The sequence below is a fragment of the Anoplolepis gracilipes genome, chromosome 5 (genome assembly GCF_047496725.1).
Source record: "Anoplolepis gracilipes chromosome 5, ASM4749672v1, whole genome shotgun sequence".
Classification (NCBI taxonomy): Eukaryota; Metazoa; Arthropoda; class Insecta; order Hymenoptera; family Formicidae; genus Anoplolepis; species Anoplolepis gracilipes.
The window spans coordinates 6,159,936-6,176,515 of record NC_132974.1 but is presented as its reverse complement, the minus strand read 5'-3'; the positions used below and the strand labels follow the sequence as shown (position 1 = coordinate 6,176,515).

At 30.1% G+C, this 16,580-nt stretch overlaps 4 protein-coding genes and 1 long non-coding RNA gene across 7 annotated transcripts; 3 read left to right on the top strand and 2 right to left on the bottom strand.

Annotated features, from left to right (window-relative positions):
* Positions 1 to 21: 21 nt before the first annotated feature.
* Positions 22 to 1,055, top strand: LOC140665576 (oligosaccharyltransferase complex subunit ostc-B). Its single transcript, XM_072891838.1, has 4 exons — positions 22 to 310; positions 429 to 502; positions 575 to 792; positions 897 to 1,055. The coding sequence occupies exons 1-4, from the start codon at positions 172 to 174 to the stop codon at positions 913 to 915; spliced, it is 450 nt and encodes a 149-aa protein (XP_072747939.1). The 5' UTR covers positions 22 to 171; the 3' UTR covers positions 916 to 1,055.
* Positions 1,056 to 1,198: 143 nt separating this feature from the next.
* On the bottom strand, positions 1,199 to 3,094 carry LOC140665575 (calcium and integrin-binding protein 1). Its single transcript, XM_072891837.1, has 5 exons — positions 2,654 to 3,094; positions 2,506 to 2,540; positions 2,112 to 2,359; positions 1,832 to 2,030; positions 1,199 to 1,760 (listed from the first exon to the last, which is right to left on the bottom strand). The coding sequence occupies exons 1-5, from the start codon at positions 2,702 to 2,704 to the stop codon at positions 1,739 to 1,741; spliced, it is 555 nt and encodes a 184-aa protein (XP_072747938.1). The 5' UTR covers positions 2,705 to 3,094; the 3' UTR covers positions 1,199 to 1,738.
* Positions 3,095 to 3,151: 57 nt separating this feature from the next.
* On the top strand, positions 3,152 to 4,292 carry LOC140666046 (uncharacterized). Its single transcript, XR_012046694.1, has 2 exons — positions 3,152 to 3,545; positions 4,017 to 4,292. It is a non-coding gene; the product is annotated as an uncharacterized lncRNA (long non-coding RNA).
* A 779-nt stretch (positions 4,293 to 5,071) lies between these two features.
* Positions 5,072 to 13,053, top strand: LOC140666397 (maestro heat-like repeat-containing protein family member 1). Of its 2 annotated transcripts, XM_072893549.1 has the most exons (23): positions 5,072 to 5,171; positions 5,263 to 5,486; positions 5,593 to 5,738; positions 5,812 to 6,020; positions 6,140 to 6,306; positions 6,424 to 6,715; positions 6,857 to 7,066; positions 7,158 to 7,248; positions 7,314 to 7,466; positions 7,549 to 7,692; positions 7,763 to 8,064; positions 8,144 to 8,660; positions 8,769 to 8,926; positions 9,490 to 9,574; positions 9,652 to 9,839; positions 9,917 to 10,172; positions 10,284 to 10,461; positions 10,566 to 10,759; positions 10,846 to 11,217; positions 11,294 to 11,611; positions 11,684 to 12,034; positions 12,126 to 12,295; positions 12,393 to 13,053. In XM_072893549.1, exons 2-23 carry the CDS (start codon positions 5,429 to 5,431, stop codon positions 12,580 to 12,582), a joined length of 4,749 nt encoding a protein of 1,582 aa, XP_072749650.1. In that variant the 5' UTR covers positions 5,072 to 5,171; positions 5,263 to 5,428; the 3' UTR covers positions 12,583 to 13,053. The 2 variants fall into 2 exon arrangements, with proteins under 2 accessions (XP_072749650.1, XP_072749649.1); XM_072893548.1 differs by having other exon boundaries at positions 5,074 to 5,486.
* Positions 13,054 to 13,950: 897 nt separating this feature from the next.
* On the bottom strand, positions 13,951 to 16,477 carry LOC140666401 (uncharacterized). Of its 2 annotated transcripts, none has more exons than XM_072893554.1 (4): positions 16,008 to 16,477; positions 15,670 to 15,883; positions 15,301 to 15,381; positions 13,951 to 15,234 (listed from the first exon to the last, which is right to left on the bottom strand). In XM_072893554.1, the coding sequence occupies exons 1-4, from the start codon at positions 16,161 to 16,163 to the stop codon at positions 15,035 to 15,037; spliced, it is 651 nt and encodes a 216-aa protein (XP_072749655.1). In that variant the 5' UTR covers positions 16,164 to 16,477; the 3' UTR covers positions 13,951 to 15,034. The 2 variants fall into 2 exon arrangements, with proteins under 2 accessions (XP_072749655.1, XP_072749654.1); XM_072893553.1 differs by having other exon boundaries at positions 15,301 to 15,417; positions 16,008 to 16,475.
* Between the last annotated feature and the right edge of the window lie 103 nt (positions 16,478 to 16,580).

The window sequence follows — 16,580 nt, the reverse complement described above, 5'->3', positions numbered from 1 at the left end:
ATGAAAGACGAAGCTTGCCGGTCAGTTGCCGGTGTGTACAGTTCGGAGCAAAATGTCATTTTGTACACGTGTGTGATCAGTTGAAAGTTGAAAGGAGTTGTCAGTGGATGTGTTTACAGAGAAAATCCTTTATTTTTCCATCGTATAGTTTTTAGATTTTATTCCAACAGAATGGAGTACATTTACCGAATACCGTTCACAGTCCTGGAAGTGCCTAATTTAAAGTTAAAAAAACCGTCCTGGTTCGTGAAACCTAGTGCTATGATAGTCTTCTCCTTTATTCTTCTATCATATTTCTTAGTGACAGGAGGTTAGTTACTTAAACATCTTAATTTTTTTTTAATCACATTGTTTTTCCACAGCTCATTCTTTATTATTTAAATTCTATAATTTTCAAGTTTTTAAATTGTTGAACATATGTTTCGAAGGAATCATATACGATGTAATTGTTGAGCCACCAAGTGTTGGATCTACAACAGATGAACATGGTCACACAAGACCCGTAAGTTGAAAGAATTTTTATTTTCTAATAATTACGTTTTTTAATATTATATGACCAATGTGATCTTTGCAGGTAGCATTTATGCCATATCGTGTAAATGGACAATATATCATGGAAGGCTTAGCTTCCAGTTTTCTATTTACAGTGGGAGGATTAGGCTTTATTATATTGGATCAGACTCATGGTCCATCAACGCCAAAACTTAATAGAGTTCTTCTGATATGTGTTGGATTTCTCAGTATACTTGTGTCATTTGTTGCATGCTGGATATTTATGAAAATGAAACTTCCGTAAGATATCATATTTATATTTTAAGACATCTATATAAATAATCTTTATATCTATATTATATGAATTGTTGTACAATTAATAATTTTTCTTTATATATTTTTAGCGGGTATTTGCAATCCTAAATAAATCATGTGTGAATTCCATGAATATTACAAACATCATTTTTATATCATATTATATGGATATCATTACAAGATATTGTAACAATTATTGATTGGTGATTTTTGTAATAAAGTGTAATAAGTATATAAAACAAAAGATAATTTTAATATCATTAATTATTAATATATATAAGATAAGAGATAATACAACTCTTTTAAATATACATATAGATAACATTATCAATATAACATTGTGGAATTAAATTTGTGAATATCATTAAATACAGATATATATGTGTATTTTCTAAATATATATTAAATATATATATAAATATCTTCAGAAATTTATATATGCTAATATAAAAAATGAATTTTTCTAATCTGGATATCCCTAAGTTGACATAATAATTTCATAATGTTAATCTAATTACATATTCATTTATGTTTGTTGTATAAGATATTAAAAACAAATTTTATGCAGAAAATTGTTTACTGATCAAGAAGAGATGATTTGATTTCTCTTCATTCATTAGAGCATCATATGTCTATAAGATCATTATATAGTGTATGGCAGTTTTAATTAGACCATTATATTTGTATAGTTTTGTTCCTGTTATTATATAATCTTAAATAAACTCAATAAAAAATAAAAAAGATTATTATTAGTACTATTTGGTTTAGGTCTAATTGTAGAGCCTTGGCACATTCTGCAAATGTTACGATCATGTTTTTCTTTTTCCTAAAGTATGTTTCAGGCCTATGTCTACATTGTTACAATTAATAATCAATATATTCAGTCTTTTACTGATTAAGTTAACCTTGTTAACAGTATTTATTCATATTTTTATAAACGAATACGAAAGCTCCTGTAAAAAAAATTTGATATTATTGTTAAATTGTGAGAATGAAATTATACAACTTAGTAATAAAGTCTTACTTGGAAAAATCGCTACTCTTTTCTATAATATGTTCAAATTCTGCAAAGCTTAGAGCACCGTCATCATCTAAGTCAGCTTCATCAAGAATATATTGAAGAAGTTGCTGCATATCATTGTCGTTCAATCTTTGAGGCGCAGTTAATCTATCTATCACTTGCCTCAGATCTCCTACACCAAGCATGTCATCGCCATCAAAATCTACATAAATGAAACATTTTTAGTAAAATATACAATTTTACTTGCATTGCAAATAAAACCATTTGAAAGTATCAGACTTACCAAATATTCTAAATGCATGTTCAGCTTTCACAGCTTTTGGAGCAGCATCACTAAATACAGACATCATGTCCAGGAAATCTTCAAAGGTACAGTCACCATCTTGACTAGAACTGAAAACCTTACAGATTCTATCTCCAAAAGGATTTACTCTCAATTCTGGATATTGCAAAATTTTAGACATTGGAAGTTTTGCATTTCTATTATGTCCAACTTTTTCTGGTGCAAGTGCTTTAAATTTATGATGTGCGCTATAACAAGGAAAGAAAATATAAATTTTATATATGTGATATTTTAATTAAATATAAAATAGTGAATAATATAAGAAATATGTTTATAATAAACATGAATGTTTAAACAAACATTTAAATCAAAGCTTCATTGATAATATACTCACTATAAGACTTCCTTTTTTGTAAAGTATGTTAAATCCTGTTAATATAAACAGAAAGTAGAGTTATTATTTAATTATATACATTTAAGAAAAAATAAAGAACTGTTAATAAAAGAAAAGATGACCAATATAAATAATAGGAAAGAAGTACTTGATAATCCTGCAATTCCTCTTCAGTAAATTGACTCTTTCCTGCACCCATTCTCACACACTGAATTTTACACAATTTCAACCGTAAACGCTTCAATTATCTTTATTATGAAATTCGATCATCATCAATTAGCATTACACGCTGTTGGCGACTAATATGTGAAATATGTTTCGTTTGACACCTGTCACAATAAGCAGGTGACATAAAAAAGATTTTGTCAAAAAATTTAATGAAAATTTATTGTTTTCTCTAAATTGACATAATGTTTAATTTCCTGTCAATTGATTAATTTCACGCTCGTCAAGCGAATTAAAAGTCGCTTCTGCAATTACAATAGAGTTGTATGACACATGTACTTTTAAAGTATGCTATTATTGATCAACGCGACGTCGATCAAATTTTATACCAGAGAGAAGCCTCTGGTATCTGGTACATATCTGGTATACAATATGAATAAAGGTCACTACACAAGCTATTCCATAACGCGTTATGCCCGAATCATACCAATGCGTGATGCGTTTCTTTGTTCTGATTGGCCAATCAAACGCTACTTTACTCCAAAAGGAGTAAATTTGGAAACACAACCCTGTATGGAATATGTATTTAGATATTGGACGAAGAAAGAAGGGCAGAAAGGAGAGAGAAAGAGATTAAAGTGCGAAAAACTACGCACGTGGGTGCATATTATATATATATATATATATATATATATATGTAAAGTGATAAGAGCAGAAACTGGTAGTTTTTGCTGGAAATCGAAGGATTTTGAACAATTTTAAACGATTCCGAACGGATTTTGCGACAAAAGACAAACAATGGTAACAGGAAAATTCAGTAAGCCTTTCAACATTCGAAAGATGATCAAAGACGTGTACCACGATGAGTTTAAATGGTAGGTTAACATAGAGAATACTTGTCGTTTGTTGATAGATGTTGAAATAAATCATGAGTTGCCAATGAGATATAACTTTTATAATGGATTCAGAACCGAATTTATTGTACTTCTATAATTTCTGAAATATGAAGTATATGAAAATAAGAAATATAAGAATTTAATTATTATTACTACTGTATTATTATATTATACTATATATTATTAGTACTAAAATAAAAAATATAACAATTTAATTATTACTCTAAAATGAAATCAATGTCAGATTTTTTAAATTGAAATCAACATACAATACATATAATACAATTTAAATTATGACTACCTAGATTGTAATTGTTTTGTCAATTATTTCTTTTTATATTTGTATTGTTTAAATGTATCTATTTTTATTACATATAATTTATTAAATTATGCAGTTTTTATAACATATATAAATAATGTTTTATACTAATGTAAATTTTATGTTAACAGGTCAATAGTGAAAAATGTCGTCTTTTTTGCAATTGGTGTCAAGATTGCTATTGAATGCAATGGGATAATTCTTATGCCACCAGTCTCTGTTTAAGTAGTCTATCTTATGTAGGATCCGAAAAAAATTCTTTACAATATCATGTTTCTACACCTCATAGATCCATCACAGTTTCATTGCAACATGATTTAACTTTATTTGCATATAAAAATGTAATTTAGAATATGAAGTATTTTTGTTAAAGAATTTTTTAATAAATACTATTTTATTATTATCAATTTATTGACTTTCAGTTATAATATACATTATTTTCTTACACATTTAACTTCTTTAGTAGTAATTAAAAATGTCAGCAATCTGATTGTTAGCAGAAGGAATTTTATTTGTACTTATATAATTTATTCAAGATTTTCTATATTAAAAACTAAATAAAAAATAAATTAATTTAAGAGACACAAGAAAACCTTATTGTTGAAAATATTACATATATTAATTTCTTCTAATATGATTACATTTATTTTTTATTTGCACTTAATAACCCTTTTCCCGGAGAGAGAGAGGAAAGATATAATTAATATTATCTCTTTACAAAATTTTTAATACATTTTCTCCAATTTAATCTTGATAAGCTTCATTTCCCATGTGAAAAAAATTAGCTGTACTGTTTTTTTAATATCAATAATCAATTCATGTACTATGTGATATATGTGACAATTATGAACACAAATGCTCTCTCGCGCAAGTTTATCAAAAGAAGTTGAATTATATACGAATACAGACATATTGAAATTCATTTTTCTCTAGTCCTAAAATTTATTAGATTTTATTAATTATTCTATTTTCTTGCTGAAATTTCCTTTTGACATTATGTAATTCATGATCAATCAATCTCGTTGCGTTTTAACCAATCAGCATGATTGTCTCTTCTACAGCTAAGTTTATTCTAAAATTTACTCGTAACTTTCGATTGTCAAATCAACATGAAGAAGTCTTTTGCTCCTGATTGGATAACCAAAAGCTATTCTTTTCCAACGAGCAGATTTTTGAACACAATCCTATATGATAAGGCAAAGTCCTTGAAATATCTTGTAGTATATAAACACTTCTAAAAACTAAATTGTAAATTCATATATATAAGTAGATATAATAATGCATAGGTAACACACTGTGGATAACATTTGTTTAGTTATTACAAGTTAATTAAAACATAATAATATTAGTACAACGCATGTTTCTCAATTTATTCAGTCAGTGACTGCAGAAGATTGTACCATAGGATGATAGTAACTTTAATAAATAAATAATCTATTGTGCGTGGGTGACAAGTTGTTTTTCACAAATTAGAAGTCGATAATGATATAAGGTCTTACATACATAAATATAACATTCCTCGTTTAAACGTACACATGGTGACATGAAGGACGTCAACATGAAGGAAGAATTTGAAAGCAATGATAACTCCGAATTGCCAGGTAAACATACATTATTATAAGCAACAATTATTAATAGTTAAAACTATTTTGCTTTTAAAAATAACATTTTTAAAGATATTTGCAATGTGAGAATTTTTATTTTTAGCTGTAATCGGAGCATTGTTGGACTCTTTGGATGATAAAAATCAAGATGTTAAGCAATCTGTAATTGAATCGATTGAGAGATTAAGCATGAAGAATCCAGAGACTGTCATTCATGCTACTATATACTTTTGGGAAATGCATAAAAAGGTTAATATTTATAATAATTACACATTGTTATTGCACAATTCAATTATTGTATAATTCTTACTGTTTCAAAAAGATATCCACGGAACATACGGCATCTCTGTTGAATATAATGTCCAATATCTGCAAACATTCAGCTACAAGTTTAAACACAAATATAGCAACATCGCTTGCTGAAATAGCGGCGAATGAATTAATAGGAGAGATTGAGAATGAGGCAGCTGAGTTGTTAACTGAACTTTGTAAAAAGTATTGCATGCAAGCCATGGGTGAACTTTTGTCTAAGTATGTACTTTAACATCATCTCTCATAGCTATAATAAAATCTATTTGAGAGAGGAAGAAAACAATAAGTTATAAAAATTATGCAGTATTATGTAATCTCAGAACATGATATATTTATAGATTAAAACCTGGGATAATTCCTAATGCTGCAATAGTTTTCACAATAGGAAAGCTTGCAGCAACTAATCCATATGGAATGTTATCCTTTATTAAAGTAATATTGACTATTATATTACCAATGTTAAATCAAATACGTGAAGAAGTTCTTAAACAAGCAGTTTGTCTCAGTAAGTAATCACATATATATATATATATATATATATATATATATATATATATATATATATTATAATACTTTTGCTAGTATTAATAAAGCTGTATGCAATTAAGTTCTTTATTTTCAGTGATCAGTAAGTTTTGTGAGGCTATAAATGATTATATGATGAATGAAGAACTCTTAGTTCCTGAAATTAACAAACACTCATTTGAAGAAGAAATTTGCTCTGCCTGCGACTTTTTAATGCACAACTGGTTGAAAACATCTCGCGATTTCAAATCAACGGAAGCTATTTTAAATGCATTAGCTTCTATAATATCTCTATTATCCGAACAACAAAATAACGAAAGAATTATAAAATTGATACCTATATGTTTAAACCTTTCTAAGAAATCCAATATACGCTTAGCTTCAGTAAAGTAAGTTTCATATTCTGTGATAAATTTATTATTGATTGACTAGATAGTTCTTTCTTTCTTTTCTTACTTTAAATAGCTTCTCTGTATTCTACATTAAGTTTAAAACAATTTTTTCCTTATTCAAGTATTATTATTTAATAGAGTTTTAGCTGTACTTTTAAATTGCATCAAGACTGAAAGTGACAAAGAGGCAATTCGTCCGTCTATAGAGTACATACATCAAACTTTATTCGAATATGTCAGTATTAGCCCTTTTGACGAGACCACTCGAAACACGCTTCTTACGCATTTCGAGGTATTGCAATGTTCCAAATCATTGGTCACTTTATATCCTGAAGAAGGTCTTGACAGGTAATGAATGCAAGATTCTCGTATTTAATTAATAAGTACAAAAATACCAGATTATGAAAATTATAATCACTCATTGCACGTCTTTTTGCAGAACCTTGCAACAGTTGAAATCACCATCTGCCAATCAACGCGCTCGTGCTTTGGTAGTCCTGAAATATCTCATAAATACTCTTCCATCAGAGGTACAGAAGTATATAGTTTTGTTATCAAATGCAACCGTTTTCTGATATATATATTGTTATTTTAGGACGATGGAACATTGCAAAGAATTGCACTGAGCCTGCAGGAGTCTCTTGGAGAGGATAATTCACTGCAAATGGTTAGTGCTATAGCAGCACTCGCAGCACGACCAACATTTCCTCTTCTACCGTCACAGAGAGCTAAATTTATTCGTTATATGGTAAATAATGTTCAAAAAAGAAAATATAAAGTTATAGAAAAAAATAATAAAGAAATTAATTTTGTCTTGTTATGATAAATAGGTGTTGCACTGTGAAACGAAAAACGACAACATGAAGGAATGTTCCACAGCTTTACATTTGCTCGCGACGACAGTCGACGGTGTCGAGTCTTGGTTGTGGCCGTGTTTGATAGAGGCATTGCTGGATCCATCTTGCGTAGCATCTGTAAATAACGTAATTCAAGATATTCATCATGTGTTAATTTCCAAATCTAATTGCTCTTTTCCATACATAGGTTACATCCGTGTTACGTTCACTGACTCCGTTAGCGATAAAAATAATAAATAATGAAAATTCTTCAATAGACGAGAGGGATTTTCCAGGCACAAAAGTTTTAGGCAGATGTCTAGAATTATTAAGCGATCCAGCTAATCGATTCGCAGTAATGACCTTTTTGAGAACAGTAGCACCTTTAGTAGGACATCGAATAAAGCCTTACTGGGACAAAAAGTTGTTCGAACTTTCGCAGATATGTTTGCAAAACGAACAAACAAATTCTCAAAAAAATTCCAAAGAAGAAAAAGATTCTATGCTACGGTAACAATGTTACAGATTAATTTTTTAATTGTATATATTATTAAGAGAGTTTTCTTTAATCCTTTTTTTTATCATTCAGAGATTTAATTTGGGAAAAGAAGGTAGTAGAATGGTTGGAAGAGAGCATAAAACTGGAAGGAGAATCGTGGGGCAGCAAGATTGCTGAGGAACTCGTTTCGAAAGCAAACGTACCGAATGTAGCGTTGCTTTTAGCATGTACGTGCAACAACAATGCTCACATTACTCTTCTCGTCGAACTCGCGCGTTCTCACGGTACCACCAAAGAATTCGCGCGAGCAGTCGGCATCTGCGCCAAACGACACTTGAATATTGTGTTGAAATTAATGGAGGAGTTTTGCGCCGCCGAGGACGCCAGAAAAGTCCGCGTGAGGTTATTAGGTTTAATGAAAGCTGCCACTACTGCTGAAACTGCAAAAGCGGGTTTATTACAATCCTATGCCGAAATCGCTCAGAGGGGAGATCCACAGAAACTCTTCCCAGCGTTTGAAAAGCACGTATTACCGTGGAACATTAAACAGTTGAACGAATGCAAGGAATTATCTATAAAAGAAGCAGGACTGTCAGTTTTGGAACAAGTAATTTATAATTTTAATAAATTATTAATAATTTAATTTTGTGAATATGAAATCCATATTTAAGTGTAAAATATATACTCATATATTGACAGGATTGTTGATTTGTAGGTGGGCAATGCTGTTCATCCCACCAAATTTCCCGAATTTAAAGGCTTACATATAAAAACTACTGCTTTAGCGTCTTTATTGGGAATTTTGCAATCATCAACTGGTTATAGACCGTTGCAACTTTACCCGGCAGTACTGAAAGCAATAAATTCTTTAATGTAACACATTTAATAACATTTATTTTTTAAAAAATATAATAAATTAAAGATATAAATTCTTATAAATACAATCATAAGTTAAATATAAAATGGCAAATGATTAAAGCAAAGGGTATAACAAAATAATTAAATCATAATATTATCAAAAAGAATAGCTTACAAAAAATATAAATTAAATAAAAATTGCTAGATAAAATGATTACATTGCCAAATAAGAAGTGATTATATAATTGTCAAATAGAAGAATATATTGTCAGATAAACAGATGCAATTGAAAAAGTTCTGTATTTATAATATTTAATGGTCAAATAAACCTGTGAATCTATAAGACAATTTATTTTAAATATATTTAAAGTGGCTCAAAAAGGGACTGAAACGTTGTTTTATATCTATTAAATTGTTCTGTAATAAAGTATGCATTCCATTTATTACATTAGCTCTTGTTTGCCGTTTTTTATTTAACTTTTAATAATATTTAATATTATGTATCTCATACATATAAAAGGAAAAATATATAATATATTTAAATATATAATAATATATTTTTAAATATTTCCATATAGACGTATACCGCCAATGCTAAATAATGAAGAAAGAGAAATTTTTCTCAGTGCAATATTGGATAAGACGATTTGTGCCAGTTCAGAGGTATCAAAATTAAGATTACGATACTCGTATAATTGCAATTGCCATCGATGAGCTTGATCAATATTTCTGTTTGTTAGATTGATCGTCATTTAAATTCAGAAATAATGCAACAAGTCATGGATGAATTGGGAGCCATATCCAGTGAAATTGTATCTGATTCAGCAAATGCGTTAGCTGAGCTGGTCGATATATTGTTACCATGGGTACAGTCCAAGTCAAATATAGAAAGAAAAATGACTCTATTGGTGTTACATACAGTACTTCAGTAAATATTACAATATATCTTTTTGTCTTACGTCTATATATAAACTAGAATTGCAAATAGTTGTTTCTTTCATACAGGTCTTATTATAACTCTTTAAAGTATACATATCCAGGCGGCAAGTTGGACGCCGGACAACTAATAGGGAGAATTTTCTGCTGGTGCGCGGATGATGATTGCGAGTTGAGACCATTGGTGATCGATTGTTTACTTCTTTCTCTGGATATTGCAGCCCGTCATCGTCATAAATTACCTGAGAGCGCCTCGATCGAAAATATACAAAAAATAAAGAAAGAAATGACTGAAGATCTTGCATTAACTTATGGAACCATAAAAGTTAGTTTGTGTAATTGAATTAATTGATAACTAATCGCTTTTATTATATATCTAAAATATTGTTAACGAAAACTCGAGACTGTAAGATACAATTTTTTTTATTGCAAACAGAATTTGGCTGATGCAGTATCAAATAAAATTCCTAGTGGTGAGATAGTTGGCTTTGCAGAAGGATTGATAGAAGGTTTACTTTTTTATGGAGACACAAGCCTGGCAGCAGGAGTAGGTCTTACACGACATTTTGAAATGAGAGGATCGGAGATATCTAGAACAGATGTTTGTTTAGTCGGTATGTAAAGCACAAATTACCTGTTATTAATTGCTATTATTTCATCAAAAAAGTCGCTTTGTTCAATTTATATTACTGACGAAAATATTTTCTCTATGTTCTAGACAGTATTATTGTGCAAATGAGACAAATTGAAAATAGATCCTGCAGGTTCGTTGCAATAACAGCTATTGTATCGCTGATGAAATACCATCCAGAAGAAGTGAACGAGCATCTTTTATCACAACCATTACCGTTGGATCCAGGTACCAGATTGTGTTGGAAAGAAATCGGAAATGACGAACAGCTGGGAAACCGAGTAGGTGTCGAATATTCCAATATATATACGTATACAGTTTAATATTATATGTAACAAAGATATAGATCAATACAATTTTTTTCCAGGCTTTAGAATTGTTACTGGTAAAACTCGAATTCGGTAATCTATTCAGTGAAGTTACGACACATTCTGGAAAAAATAATACTGTGTCTCTCCCGTCCTTGGCGGCTATTATGGGGTTGAAATATCTTCTCGAATCGCCGAATATGGAACATTTCGTTGAACTACACTTATCAGAATTGTTATCGGTTCTTCTTAAGTACCTTTCAGGCTGGTTGTACGTTGAAGCTCCCATGTCGCTGATAAACACGAAATACGGATATGTACCGAATCGAGCCGCACAAAAGATAAATCCATACGCGGAAGTGTATTCCGTAATAACTAACATATTGATGATTATCCAGCCAAATGTCGCGCAAAGTTTGGTGGCAGAAGCCGTACGTATTAGAAAATACCATTTAGATAGTTTATATGTGATTATCTTGATTTTACTGTGTGAATGCGAAATTTTAGGCTACCTGTTGTGAGACACAAACCGAGGAGAACGTGATATCAATCGTAGAAACTTTAGTTAAATGCATATCAAAAAAAAATGAGAACATGTTAACCATGGCACAAAAGCTGAGTAAACTGGTGACCAGTACCATAGCCATACAACGGGCGGTTGTCGCGACGTTTTACACGGAACTGATCGACACAGTGAATTGCGGAGTTATATGGCTTGAAACCATGATTAATACCCTATACGAATGCAAGACCGATTCGTCGTCCTTGGTGCGAAAACACGCCATCATCGGGCTTGCTAGAATATGTCATTTGGATCAGAAACTGGTAAAATATCAATATTTTTCAATCTTTATCCTTACATACGTACATCTTTTATGGACGACCGTCGTCTTTCAGTTTGACGAATATTTTGATAATTGTATGGATGCCTTTCTCGATGGACTGGAAGAGACCGCTGGCGGGGAAGGCGGCACTGAAGTGGTGGTCGAATCGTTGCGGAGTCTCTCGATGCTGTTGCAGTTTCAATACAAGAAACCTGTAAGTCCGCGAGTGGTGTTAGCTTTGAAACCGTTCATTGAGAAAGAATATTGGGAAATGAAACTCTACGCTATAGAGGCTCTAGGCGCGGTAGTTGCAAATTGGCACAGATCAATCGCATTGCCGACCGATGATTTGATCGATCATCTTTTGGGCTGTTTGCCGTCTCTAATAATAAGATTGGAAGACACGAATAGAACGATAGTTATGGTAAGATTTATATCGTATTGTACTGTAAAATTAATAAATATTATATACCTTCAGATATTTGATATATTTATTTGTGTCGTTTATGTGACAGGCATCACAGATCACATTATGTAATATTACGGATTTTCTAAGAAATGAGAAATTAGCGCATGTGATGTTTAGCCACTTGGGACCAGAGGTCAAGTTTGATTTTGAGACTTCTGCAAAGGTTTTGATAAATTGTTTAAAAGAGGAATTTCCACAGAGAGCAGAAGAACTCAGGTAAATAGTAAATATAACGCGTATGTAAAATATTTTCGTAAAATATACATTTCATAAAATACATATATATTCTGTAAATCTTACCATTTTGTTGCAGAAACGCTGTTGTTCGAGGCTATTCTAAATCAGAGAATGATAATATTAGAGCTACATCTGCACTGCTCTTAGGATTATTTAGCTCTCCGAGGCCCGAGGATATACAAAGACTGTTGCAACTCTTGCGTGATAGAAAAAGTGTTGTAAGAATACGCGCTTCGCAAGCTCTTTCGTTCTGTTATACGTCTTAACGTGAATAATGTTTTGATAATTTGTCGCACTAGTTAAGAATTGCATATTACTTTTAAATTGCAAGATTTTTGTGGGGGTATATTTTTATTCTTTTGTGATATTGTTTAGTGTAAAAAAATATATATGTTTATATAAAAGTAAATTTATTTTTACAATGCATATATGTAGTGTACATGTGTGTCTGTGTGTGTATATATACACACATATACATAATATATGCATATATATATATATATATATATATCATTATAATATATTTGCTGAACCACGTGTTCCTCAATTATAATTATGTAATTATAATTTAGAATCATGTAAAGAGACTCGCAAATTAATTGAAGAAAATTATTAATTGGTTGATCAATAAGTTTTTTTTTCTAAAGGCACTCGAGTCTTTACAAGAGTAAGGTAAGATTTACAAGAGTAAGATGTAAGATTATGTCCTGTATACGATAAAGCAATTTGTCATAAGATATTTAATTTATTTTTATCGATTAATTTCCTTATAACATACTGTTTTTTCTGATATTTCTTTGTCTGTTCCTGGTTGATTATAAAAAAATATTTTTATTTAACCACATAAAATCCTCTTTCTTTCTTGAAAAGACAATATTGAATATTATAGATACATTTCATTTATGTATTTGACTTTTTATTTAGTCTTCTTATCATAGCAAATATCGCTCATAAAAGGAGAACGACTCTGCATGCTATCCCATTTTCTAGCAGCTCTTCGAAATCTTGTCGGTAAATGGGCTATTATTACTCGTTTATCAGTTAACTATAAATTATATCGAGACCTATTAATTGTTATATAATACTTATGTGAAAATTTTACAATGATTACTGTGATAAAATAATACAGGTTTTTCTCGCTCTTCTATGTGTGGTAAACAGTTTCGGACTTTAAAATCATTCCAAACTTCTTCTGCCACTTGATTTGTTGTTGTTTTATATATAAAGTCAATCAGTAATTTTCTTTTATCCTTATCTCGCACATCATCTAAACTTACACTTGGCGTCATACATATCCTTGGTCTTTCTCTAATTCATCGATTGATACGAATTCCAGATAAGATCAGACTCCCGTAATTTATATATGAATATGAATATACACAGAATCAGATATATATGCGTAACAATTATCAGATTAATTTTAATTTCAAATTATTACTTGATTATGCTTTCCAGATATTCGTCTCCAAGAATGCGTCTTTTCTCTGTTGCCTTTACATCGATACTAACTATATCCTTTGGTTCCCACAGTGCATCAAATGCAGGCCATTTCGTATAACTCACTCGTTGCAAAGTATCGTGAATCGTAATCACACGTTGTGGTGAAACTGCTGATTCCATCCTTTTTGCAAAACTTCTGCAGTAATCCTCTTAAATATTTAGTATCTCGTAGAAAGAACAGAAAAATTAGAAAGCTTGATTAATCTAAAACTAAATGTTTTAGATATAAATCTTGTAAACACACTTATATAGTTAATATTTTTATATAAATTATGAGAATATCTGATTCGCATAGTCGGTAAATGATAAGAATTCAATATTTAAAACATTGTGGTTGTAGAACATAATATCATATAGTTGTGAGAGAGAGAAAATAGCAATTGTTTTAATTTTTATTATTAAAACTAGGATTGTACTACGAATACTTCAAAGCATTATTCTATCTTTGTTCTATATTCTATCTATGAGAATAAAGATAGAATAATGTTTTAAAGCATTTGTAGCCTAAAAAATAGTCTTTACAAATACTCTGAATGTTGATACATATGTAGATATTTTATACATAGTAATAAGTATAGGCGAGTTTTTTAATTCATCAATTGATCAATCGCATGATGCGCAAATGCAGCACGTGTTGTATTTACGTATCATGCGATTCATCAATCGATGAATTAAAAAACTCGCCCTTTATGTATATATTTTCGGCATATACATTCAGCAACAGAAATGCCTATTCATGTGAGAGCATATAAACATTTTTCATATATGTATATGCCTTGACATGTGTTTAACTTCTTCTGTTGCAGAGTGTAATTATAGTAATTATATAATTATATACAATGACATGCAATTAGTATATATATATATATTATAGAAATACAACTGAAAAATGTTCACAAATATATAATATTATGAAACTATTTACACTTTTCTCTCTGTATTATATCACTATTTTTTCTATCTTTTTTTCACAAATATATACATGATACATTTGTACAAAACTTATACTCTCTCTTTTTCTAAAGATTACGATTTCTCTAAAGTGTATCGATATAAAATATTTTATATATGTACATATATATATATATATATATATATTTAAATTATTATTACCCAACAATGTATTTTTCATAAAAATTGTATTCAACAGTATAAGTCTATGTATCTCAAATATAAGAATTTTTATAACAACAGTATATTGTATTGTGATGATGATAATTATTTACTGTGTAACTTTTCTATACAAATACTCAATTGTTGTAGACGATGAAGCAAATGTCGCATATTCGCGCTCGATTGACGAAGGCCCGACTGTTCTCCACCCACTTCTTGTCGTTGGCCAAGCTCAAAATGTAGCCTGGCTAAACGTTCTTGTTGTTCTCGTATTTCTGTCATCTGCTCCATACTACAATCTTTTCCTAAAAAGCATTTAATGATCCTATTAATTATTTTGCTGTTTGCTAGATAAGATTAGATATACCAACCAAATGCTCGTAAATTCCCACTGTGAAAGTCTTCCAGTAATTGTAGCAAAGCTTGTTCCATATGGCGAACATCAGGAACCTCTGACAAAAAGCAATGGTGTTTGCATGGCACCATAGCTTTATATAAAACGCCAAAACAGAATCGAAAAGAAGTGCACTTAATATAAAACTTAAAGAACTCAAATATACATGAATGTTTGTGCAACAAAAATGTAAAGTTTTAACTAAAATTTAAAATATATATGTAAATATATTTATAAAATATGAAGAGTATACAAAAAATAAAAAAACAAACAAGAAATTAAGACAATTAAACAAATATATATAAAATATATAAAAAATATTTTGTTAATCTGGAACAATAATTACCTTTGTGCTGCCTCACAATTCTTGGAGGATCTGGTCGAGTAGGTCTTTGTTTCTCCTTTTCATTGAAATATGTTAATCGAGATTGATTACCAGTATAACTCGAAGTATTAGCAAGTCGACCAGAAACCATAGAACCTTGACTTGTTCCTTGACCAGAGCTTCCTTTGCTAATAATAGGTGATGTTTGTGTGTTATTTTCCCATAATATTTGTTGCTGCAAAAATGTCATTTAAAAAAATAATTTTATATATATATATATTTTAATACACCATTGCTATATCAGTTTATAAATTATGTTGGATAATTATACAACTGTGTGTTAACATGAGATACTGTACCGATACATTGGAGTTGTGCGCTTCAGTTTTGCTTGGACGTTGAGATCTTGCTGGTGTTGACGGAGGGGTAGCTTCTCCTCCATGACTGAGCGGTTCCTCGCATTCCTCTTCTTGGACCAATTGTTGCAATTCACCGCATCCAGCTTCTTCCACCATAGTGGAAGATAAGGTGCAATATTCTTAATTAAAAAATATCTTTTGAATTATTTATCTTTTTGTTGAGAATGATTACATATAAATACACAATAGATCTCTTATTTATCTTGGAATATTATCATATTTTTATTTCATACAACTTTTTTTTTCCTTTTTCAGACTATATATGTTGTACGTAACTAAATCAAGAGTAAAATAATTTATTCAATAATGAGAATATGTATATATAAATTAATAAGAAATATTATTTGATTATTTTATAAAATTTTTGTCAATATTTATCTCTCGATCACAATGCGTTATATGTCAACCTGTCACTAACCTGTAATTGTAAGTTGTAAGACCGGATCTACAATAGGTATATTAAGTCTTAAGGCATCTTTACAATTTCGCCTTTTGGTCAATCAAACAGTCTCT